This window comes from Anopheles cruzii, chromosome 3 (genome assembly GCF_943734635.1).
Source record: "Anopheles cruzii chromosome 3, idAnoCruzAS_RS32_06, whole genome shotgun sequence".
In the NCBI taxonomy this organism is placed as follows: Eukaryota; Metazoa; Arthropoda; class Insecta; order Diptera; family Culicidae; genus Anopheles; species Anopheles cruzii.
In genome coordinates this window covers 22,200,955-22,209,944 of record NC_069145.1, presented here as the reverse complement: position 1 = coordinate 22,209,944, position 8,990 = coordinate 22,200,955, and the positions used below count along the sequence as shown (strand labels likewise).

The window sequence follows — 8,990 nt, the reverse complement described above, 5'->3', positions numbered from 1 at the left end:
CGTGAAGCGTCGCTGACAGTACTCGCATTCGTACGGTTTTATTCCTCGGTGTCTGTGAATAAAAGGGGCGAGACGATAAAAAAAAAAACCGTTAGATGAAGGAAAGGGCGTGAAGCGAAACGCTCCTACATTAGTTTGTGACGCCGTAGAACTATTTTTTGACAGAATCGCTGGCTGCAAATGTCACACTGAAAAGGGCGACTGTTTTCCTGGTGCTTCCGTGACTCCGTGGGAACGGCTTGCTCATTATGCTCGTCCTTCAGATGTTGCAATAACGTTGCGAGTGCCGGGAAAGAAATGCGACAAACAATGCACCGGTATGATCCATCGTCGTGACACTTGGACCGCGCGTGGTAGGAGACGGCCGATCGGGAGAAAAGCTCTTTGCCACACATTTTACACTTGACCGGCTCAAAGTTGGCCATTGCTGCATTGTGTTTGATGCATTTGTGAAGTCCTAAACGATGTTTCACTTTGAACCGCTTCGGACACTCGTCACACTGGAAGGCAGCGTACGGCTCGTGCATCTTTTGGTGCCACTTCAGCCGCCCTTTGGTCGCAAACGATTTTTCACACTGGTCACAGGAGAACGCGCGTTCGTCGGTGTGGGTTAGTTCGTGTACTAGCATGTGGTGCCGATAGTAGAACGATTTGGAGCAGTACCGACAAACGAATTGTTTCTGGTCGAGGTGAACGCGTAGATGCTGGCGCAGCGTTTTGAGATTGCGAAAGTTGTGTGTACAAATTTCGCACATTGGCCGCTGGGATGGGTCGGTGATGCAGTGATTTTTCATCAAGTGCTGCAGAACAGTGGTCGAAGACGGTAGAATCTCCGTACAGTGTGGGCACTTGTTTGATGGCTGCTCTCCTACCGTAGCATTTTCGGTGGTTTCGGCATCCTGCGACGGTACGTATCCTGTTTCTACTGACTCGCGTTCTGATGACACTTCTCCTATGCCAATGTTTTCCTCGTTTTCCTCGTTGTCGTAATCGTCGATGTATTCTGCTATTAAATGTTCTTCGTTCGTATCGCTGGCGGTGTCGTCTTGCGGTTTCTTACGCTGTTCCTCGCTTGCTAGATCAACCACACCGTCAACTAGCTCCACAGTAAGCTCTGCAGGAGCTTTTTGTTCCTCGATAGCCCGGATCAGGCTCTGGAACGATTGAATGACGCGTTTCTTAAACATGTAGCAGTTGTGCAGCTCCGGTAGACATGTTAAACAGATTTTCAAACGCTCCTCTTCCAGGTCTGTTGAGTTGATCTCCTGCCAAGTTGGAAAAGCGGATAACGTGAAGATGGTTTTAGTATTTGCTCGCAAGGACTACGTCGGGCCCTAGTATTACCGTCAATTCAATTAGGTTGGTGTACATTGCCGTGCAGCTCACGTTGATACCGTCGATAGAAAACATTGTACCGCAGGAGACCAACGCAGCACGATTTTCGTGTAAACATACCACACACCGGTCATACAGGTTCTGCTCCTTCATATTGTCTTCAATGCTGAAGAAGCAAAAGTAAAACCAATCAACTGAAAACAAATCCTCTGCTGATCTTATTTATTCTCTCAATGTTTACAGTTGGCGATACCAAGGTTGATACATGCCTTTGACATATTACACCATCTCGCCAACCCTACACACCTTGGGAGTTCACAGTGACGTTTAGCACAACAACCGGTAACTGAGCGTTTGTTTATGTTCCACTGTTCGTATCCAGCCCGAAAGATTGCCTTCCCGGCAGGACGATGGCCGAAATTGTCGCTGAAATAACACGCAAAGGAGCGATGCAAACCATCAGGGAACAGGTGCCAGGCAATAAGATGAGCGATTTGATCGTCAGCCTCAAAGCGATCAAACAATCGACCAACGAGCTCATGACAACGTTCGTTCAGGAAGATTTACTTGGCGCACGCAAAGCAGAATCCGATGGTAAGAAAATACTACACCAGTTTTGTTGTTTTAAGTGATTAAATTGCTTATTTCTAGACGTTCAAGGAGAGGACGAGGTCACTTCGGCTTCATCCGAATCGGAGGCGAATGATGGAATCGAGCGGAAGCGCCTTAAAACGTGACCTTTGATTTGTTCTGATTTTGGCGGCGGCTGTTGCGCATGCATTTCCAGTCATGTTTCGGTTGCTAGGAAGCTAGTTAGGTTAGTCCCGTTCGGCCCTGTAACGAGGGAAAGGTGCGTTAAAATATACTGCATAATATTAGTTCATTAGAGAGGCATGTGTGATCTTTCTATGCCCAAGTTTCATTCGACGGAATCATCCGAAAGCGAAGATGTCAGTGATACTACTACACGCGGTAAGTCGTTTTCTTTCGCACATCTTCTCCTATGGCCGTTTGCAAAAACCCTGGTGCCTGCCTCACAGCATCGACCGCGGAATCGAGTAGCCAGCCGGGGCCAAAGGCTATGTTTAATGAGATGGAAAGCGCCATGATCAACATCATCATCGAGGAAGCCACGTACAAGCTGGTTGTGATCAATCGTGACGGCGATAAAACGAGCGCACCGATCGTTCGCAAGCCACCGATGCACGTGCGGTTCGATCCGTCGTACAAAAACCAGCTACTCAGCGAGAACATGGTCGTCGATGTAGCGATAGGGAGGATGATTTTAGTGAAACTGCACAACGATATGTAAGTCAGCCGTTTGAAAGGGGGGTTGGGTTGTGCTTAGCCAGTAGCTCCACTGTTTCAGATCCAATTTGCGTAAACTGTTGTCCGACACGCACTCGGAAATGGCCGAGTTCGGTACCTTCGAGACGCTGCAGACGTTCATGGACAACGATATACAGAGCGAGCAGGAAGAGGTTGTACTGATTCGGGACAGCATTTTGAACGATAAGAAGCTGAAAACGCTACAGACGCAGCTGGAAGGCGTGAATCGGGAGTGCAAAAATGTGCTCAAACACCTGGACGACGAAATTTTCGACTTGGAAGCGAAAGTGAAAGATGCCCGAATCGAGAACGAGGTGAAGACTAAACTGGTCCACCAGTGGGAACGCACGCGGCACGAACAGGCGCGCATCATTATACAGGGCAAGGAGAGTGAGCTGGTTACGTGCGCGAAGCAGACGAAGGATAACATCGACCGGGAGCTGCGGTTGAAGAGTGAAATTGATGGTACGTTGCGGTCGTTGGTCGTTTGAATATGAACTGTATCTTGAGACTTCCTATTTTAGTTTACATAAATTATTGCATCGATCAGATCAGCGACAAGATAGCGTTCTGGGCCGACAAGTATCAGCGCGAGATCAGAGCCCTCGATGTGCAGATCGCCGAGCACAAAGATAAGATTGTCAACTTGAAAGTCCAGTTCGAGGAGATGACCATTCTGTTCAAGCACCGCGAAAAAGACCTGAAGATTTGCGCGGAGTTTATGAAAGAACGTGAGCAGCAACTGGCGCTGGCCAACAAGCAGCTACGGTCGGCCATCAAAATACAGGCTTGGTGGAGGGGCACGATGGTTCGGAAAGGATTGGGCCAGTTTAAGCGCAAGAAGAAGCAGAAGCCCCAGAAGGCACCGAAAAAGGGCAAGAAAGGAAAGTAACCTGACCGACGGGTTGATAGTAACTTTCAAGTAAAGAATTGTTACAAAAGATCCTAACGAACGTTTGAATTATCATCGAATCCGCCCGTTTGGAGTTGCGTGTTAGTAAAACGCTTTTTCAACAGATTGGAGTTCAAATAAAGTAAACATATATGGTGTGGGCAAGTAAAACTATACGTTTTACCTTTCTTACGTTTTTTCTGAAAAGGAGACGGAGAGAGAAGCAAGGAACATTCGAATGTCTGTACCGTGTGCGCAATTGTTCGGGAATTCCGTGTAAATAATGCATCCTACGCATATTGACCGATAAACCGGTTCCATAGCTTAATCTGTGCGTTGGGACACGCTTGATTGAACCAGCCGCCGGCGTCCGACTGACTGTAAAGCTATTGCCACCCTTGCTGCACCACCTTTACGGGGCCTTACGCCGCGGGCATGCTCTAGTCTACAAATGATCTAGAGAGTGCCGACACGCTACCGGTGGTGGTCCGGTGGTACCGTTAGCGATCTCGGTAAAGTGGTTCGACGATCGTTTTATCGCCTGTCATGTTTGAGGCCGCTTTTCACACCCGCCCGCGAATAATTAGCATCGCGTCTTCAATTGCAATTAAACGCGGAAGCGTTCACACACCGCGCGTGCCAAGCCGTTCGTATCGGCTTTGCATCTTCGTCGTTTGATTAGTACGTCAGAGGGAGTCAATTGTGTGTAATGAGCGACCAGCCACCCCATGCTGAAGTGCACCAGTAGTCGGCCGGACCATAGGAATCCTCCACCAGTGCAAGTGTTATTAGTGGCACAAACGGTTTATTACCCTGCCTACTTACGCCACACGCTGGTGTGATATATCTGTGTACACGTTTGGGATTTTTACAAATCAATATTGCTGTATTGCTGTAGAGTTGAGGGACTGGAGGGGCGTCTCAAGGACACCCATTTGGAACACTCTGCCCCACAGCACTGGTTCGCCGCGGCGCTAACCGCACCATGTGCTTCTTGTTGAGCTTCATCACCAACGACGGCGAGACGATCAGATCTTTCAGCCGAAAGTCCGTCGACACACGATAATCGCGAAGCACGTGGCAGAGCAAGATTTTCATTGAGAGCCAGGCAAACTTCACGCCAATGCAGTTGCGGGGTCCCTGGCTGAAAGGTATGAACGCGTACGGATGCCGCTCGGCACAGCGCTCCGGGAGGAAGTTGTCCGGATCGAACGTCTCCGCCGCCGGTCCCCAGACGGACTTATTGTGGTGCATCTTCAAGAACGGTATCATAATCATGGCTCCGGCCGGAATGGTTATGTTCTGTATCTGGACCTCTTCGGTAGGTGCGCGGGCGATCATACCCGTGATGGGCAGATGGCGTAGCGTTTCCTTCACAAACATCTCCATGTAGGTGAGCCGCGACAGGTCCTCGTACGAAACGGGCCCACGTGGGCAAACGCTCATCACCTCCTGGTACAGCTTGTCCTGCATCGCCGGAAACATGCCCATCGTGAGGAACGTGTTGGCCAACGTTTGGGCCGACGTATCGTTGCCGGCAAATATCAGTGTGTCAATGTGCTGCTGAAAGCAATCGTCGTCAATGTCCAGCTGCGGATCGGTGCGAAGCTCCTCGAGGCGTTGAATGAAATTTTTACCCTGCGCCATCGCTGTGCCGTCGTCATTCGTCCCCATCGCTGGTGAATCCTGTTCCGGCGAGCCTTGTCCGTTAGCTACCGTTGCCTGGCTGCGTTTCTCGATCAACTACGGCCGGGATAGACCAAATGAGCCAATGAGGAAATCCTGACAGGGACCCGACACCGGTACTGACCTGTTTGGACATTTGCTTAAATTTCGCCATTCGCGCTTGCTCCTCCCGGTAGGCGGGAGTCAGCTTGTAGATGAACTCCAAATGCAGCCAGGGTTTGTAGATGCGTTCGTAACACTTCGTAAACATCCTACAATCGGGCGTGGTGCCCTCCCCGAGAGTTAGAAAAGGGACAAATCGGAAAGTGGAAACACTCACTCGATCGCATTGCTGGTGTACTCGTGGAGCACTTCCTCTTTCTCGTGGCTAAGGTCCACTCCGACGGAAGTGGATGCTATACCGATCAGCGTGTACCGTGCCAGGAGGTCGTGAATATCGAACGATTCACCCGAGAGGCGATTGCTCAGTTCGCGCGCAATCCGTTCCGCCGTAGCGTTGAACGTCGGGACGAAGCTTTTCAAAGACGCCGGTGAGAAGGAAGGGTTCAGACGTTTGCGGTGCGCCTTCCATAGATCGGCAGGGGCCGCGAACAGTCCTTTGCTTAGGCGGAAGAAATCGTACATGTACGGCTTTTGTGAGCAGGCCGGTGAGTTTAGTACCTCCTGCACCATTTCGGGACGATCGATCACCACCACCAGAAAGGGACCGATCCAGGTGCGCAGCGGTGACGGAAGATCGTGCATTCGTTCCATCAGGTACGTGATCATTTCGACCGGACCCTTCCCGAGGGCGATCAGTGCTCCACCGATCAGCGGATAATCGAACGGTCCCGGGATACGGTCGGCTAGCTCGTAGAGCCTTTTCCTGGAGCGCCGGAAATTGATGTAGTACACCAGCGCGAACACGCTCACAAACACCAGCACGAGCATACTGATCACGGCGCACACTGATGCTGATCACTAGAAAAACGTCCTGCGGGGGAACGGAACGGCGCAACCACTATAGTGCCGAGTGTGGGCAACGAGAAATGAAACTTGGTTCCACTGAGACAATCATTTTTATACCGATCGCCGCCCCGCTGCAGAAGCTAGACATCTAGAATGGCGTGTGGTGTGGTGTGCGTTTTATTGCTACCGGTCCTAGTGCGTGTTTTGCGCGGCTCGTACGCTGAACCCACCGCGGGCACCTGCCTGTCGGTGTCGTTACACCAGCTCACAGATCCACCGGCCACCGTTTTCCCAAGGGGTTACTGTTTAGATGCGATCTCGTTGACCGATAGAGAGGCGATAGCATCAATTATGGTGTTAGATGCATTGTTATTTTTTTTGCAGCAGTATTGTGTCCACTAGCAACATCAAGGGGATAATAAGTAGGCTACGGTAATGTATTTTGAACATTTACCGTAATGATGCTGCTAACGGTAAGTTAGCAGCCGAGCATCTCATCTTCGCACGTGCATTTGTTGCTTAGCAACGATCGTTCGCAATCGAAAGGAGATGTTGAGGTAACGCGAGAAGAGTTATTGATATGCGACGGCCTACTAAACGTAGGCAGTTGTTTTTTATTCTCTTTCCAATTCGATACAATAAAAGTGTATAAAGTGTGTCTGTTTTATATAATCTTTTTACTGTAAATTTATTCTTTTTTTTTCTCGCATGTACGCGCATAGCTTTTAATACTTATCGAATAATACCGATTCATCACAGGTTGACCACTTGTTTAGTATTGCCGGATTCATTTGGCTTTGTGTGTGACCTAATTAATATTTCGAATTGCACGAAGTCCTTCATACGGGACGATATGGTAAAATTGGATGCTAAAATTTCAGCAACGATTCAATCGCTGAGCGACCTTCGTGCCCATTTATCGTTAAATGTTGTCCATGTAGCCCATTTTGCTGGCGTGACGCATAACCGCCGTAATGCGCCGATTGACGACTTCTCCACCCAGTGTCAGCGCACATCGCCGGAGGTCTTCGCTATGAATGTCCTCCTCGTAGAGTTCACTGAACTCCGCACATTCTTCTGCGTCGCTCATCATGACTGGAATGAAATTTAGTGCCACCATCGCACCGTACAGCGCGAAGCGGGCAAAGTGTTGCCGAAAGCGTTCCTCCCGATACGGTGCGACCCGTTCGTCTTGGTCCGTGCAATGAAGAATCTCGCAAAGGGTACGCATCAACTGCCGGTGGTAACGGGACAACAGTTCGTCCCAAAACTGCTCCCGCAGCTCGGGCGCCATGTTCATGTACATGTAGAACGACAGATCTAGGGCTGGCGATCCGTAGCGATTTTCCTGGAAATCGATCATCAAAACATCGACCGGCTGATCGGCGTCGTAGCGAAACAGTACATTGTTGCGATTGTAGTCACCGTGTAGGATCACCGAGTAGACCGGGTCACGGTCGAGGAATTTTTGCATTAGCCGCGACTGGTTGGGACCATATTTCGTGCGCAGCATGTTCACGTCCCGGGTAAACTTCTCGCTGTCCAGTTCGTGCGGGTTCGCGTCGACGTACAGGAACAGGCGTTCGGCTGCCAGGCGGAATATCACGTCGTAGCTCTCGAAAAACACTTGACCATTTCGCAGGAAGTCAAGCGGAATGATCTTCTCCACGAGCCGGTCCAGCGCGGGTGCATCTCGGATACGCAACGCGTACGAGCAAGCGTGATATTTAGCAATCACTTCGGCCATCAGCGTCAGATGGGCCTCGTCCAAGTCTAACCGTGGTCCATTTCGAAACCCCTTGGGCGAGACGTTTTCCATCACCAGAAACGTCTCGAAAAGGGGGCTGTACCCCGGAAATTCTCCCGCTGCGCTAAGGTAGGTCCGGGGACACCAATCGGACGCCCGCAGGTTCGTTCCGGACTCGGCCAGGAAGCGATCGAAGTACGGCAACACGTTCGCATAGATGTTGATCTCGTTTGGGAACAACACGTGACCCAGGTTTTGCTTCCGAAACAGATCGTCGCGCTTCATCACCTTCACCAGCAGCCGCAGCGTAGATGTCTCGCTGCGAAAGTGAATGGATAAGATGTGGCTTAGCGTGTGATGGGAGCAGAGGCAGGTTGCAGAGGCCGAACGCTTACCTGGTCGCTTTATTACGCACACCGAGCTCCAACTGATGGATGGCCGACATGAAACCATCCAGTTGCTTTGGGGTGCTCAGCTCGCTGCTGATCACTTCCAGCCCGCGGAAACATTCATTCCGGCTCAGCACTTGCTTTACCAGCTCCGTTTTGATGTAACTGACCTTCTCGTCCATGCCGAAGTGCGTAAAGTGCGGTCGCGAACAATCAGGAAACGACTTTCTCGCCCGAAGTGTAACTACTCTCTGTTGCTAAGGGCGGCTGTGATTTATAATTGGTGGAGTTTTGGTTCATGTTGGTACTGCTTGGTTGGTACTGATAGCGCATATCATATTTGTTTACGTTTACGGTTTTGAGTCATTTGACAACAATCTGCCAACACGTCAACCTTACGTTGATAGCTATCACTTGAGTTCTTACTGGTTGCGCCCGAGAAAGGATGTGATATTAGTTTAAACGAGATTTTGTTTTAAATTATTTGAGATGAAATTTGTTTGCACAACAATAGCCTTACATTATGTTTGCTCGATCCGTGAACCCCAGGCGGAAGCACTGATCTGTCTTTGATTTTTCACAGTTATGGCGGTTACTAAATCGGGAGATCGTCGATAGTAGATAGATCGATAGATAGTAGATCGTCGAAAGTAGATCAGACTAT

The 8,990-nt window shown here is 49.9% G+C and overlaps 5 protein-coding genes across 5 annotated transcripts; 2 read left to right on the top strand and 3 right to left on the bottom strand.

Annotated features, from left to right (window-relative positions):
* Positions 1 to 38: 38 nt before the first annotated feature.
* On the bottom strand, positions 39 to 1,488 carry LOC128270057 (zinc finger protein 3 homolog). The gene is made up of 3 exons (XM_053007460.1): positions 1,456 to 1,488; positions 401 to 1,265; positions 39 to 52 (listed from the first exon to the last, which is right to left on the bottom strand). The coding sequence occupies exons 1-3, from the start codon at positions 1,486 to 1,488 to the stop codon at positions 39 to 41; spliced, it is 912 nt and encodes a 303-aa protein (XP_052863420.1).
* Positions 1,356 to 2,198, top strand: LOC128273636 (uncharacterized). Its single transcript, XM_053011651.1, has 3 exons — positions 1,356 to 1,515; positions 1,579 to 1,929; positions 1,987 to 2,198. The coding sequence occupies exons 2-3, from the start codon at positions 1,746 to 1,748 to the stop codon at positions 2,070 to 2,072; spliced, it is 270 nt and encodes an 89-aa protein (XP_052867611.1). The 5' UTR covers positions 1,356 to 1,515; positions 1,579 to 1,745; the 3' UTR covers positions 2,073 to 2,198.
* Positions 2,199 to 2,228: 30 nt separating this feature from the next.
* Positions 2,229 to 3,556, top strand: LOC128273635 (dynein regulatory complex protein 9). The gene is made up of 4 exons (XM_053011650.1): positions 2,229 to 2,307; positions 2,376 to 2,643; positions 2,705 to 3,129; positions 3,189 to 3,556. The coding sequence occupies exons 1-4, from the start codon at positions 2,229 to 2,231 to the stop codon at positions 3,554 to 3,556; spliced, it is 1,140 nt and encodes a 379-aa protein (XP_052867610.1).
* An 889-nt stretch (positions 3,557 to 4,445) lies between these two features.
* Positions 4,446 to 6,253, bottom strand: LOC128273634 (cytochrome P450 4C1-like). The gene is made up of 3 exons (XM_053011649.1): positions 5,562 to 6,253; positions 5,367 to 5,493; positions 4,446 to 5,299 (listed from the first exon to the last, which is right to left on the bottom strand). Exons 1-3 carry the CDS (start codon positions 6,170 to 6,172, stop codon positions 4,478 to 4,480), a joined length of 1,560 nt encoding a protein of 519 aa, XP_052867609.1. The 5' UTR covers positions 6,173 to 6,253; the 3' UTR covers positions 4,446 to 4,477.
* Positions 6,254 to 6,828: 575 nt separating this feature from the next.
* Positions 6,829 to 8,630, bottom strand: LOC128272040 (uncharacterized). The gene is made up of 2 exons (XM_053009752.1): positions 8,333 to 8,630; positions 6,829 to 8,256 (listed from the first exon to the last, which is right to left on the bottom strand). The coding sequence occupies exons 1-2, from the start codon at positions 8,506 to 8,508 to the stop codon at positions 7,113 to 7,115; spliced, it is 1,320 nt and encodes a 439-aa protein (XP_052865712.1). The 5' UTR covers positions 8,509 to 8,630; the 3' UTR covers positions 6,829 to 7,112.
* Between the last annotated feature and the right edge of the window lie 360 nt (positions 8,631 to 8,990).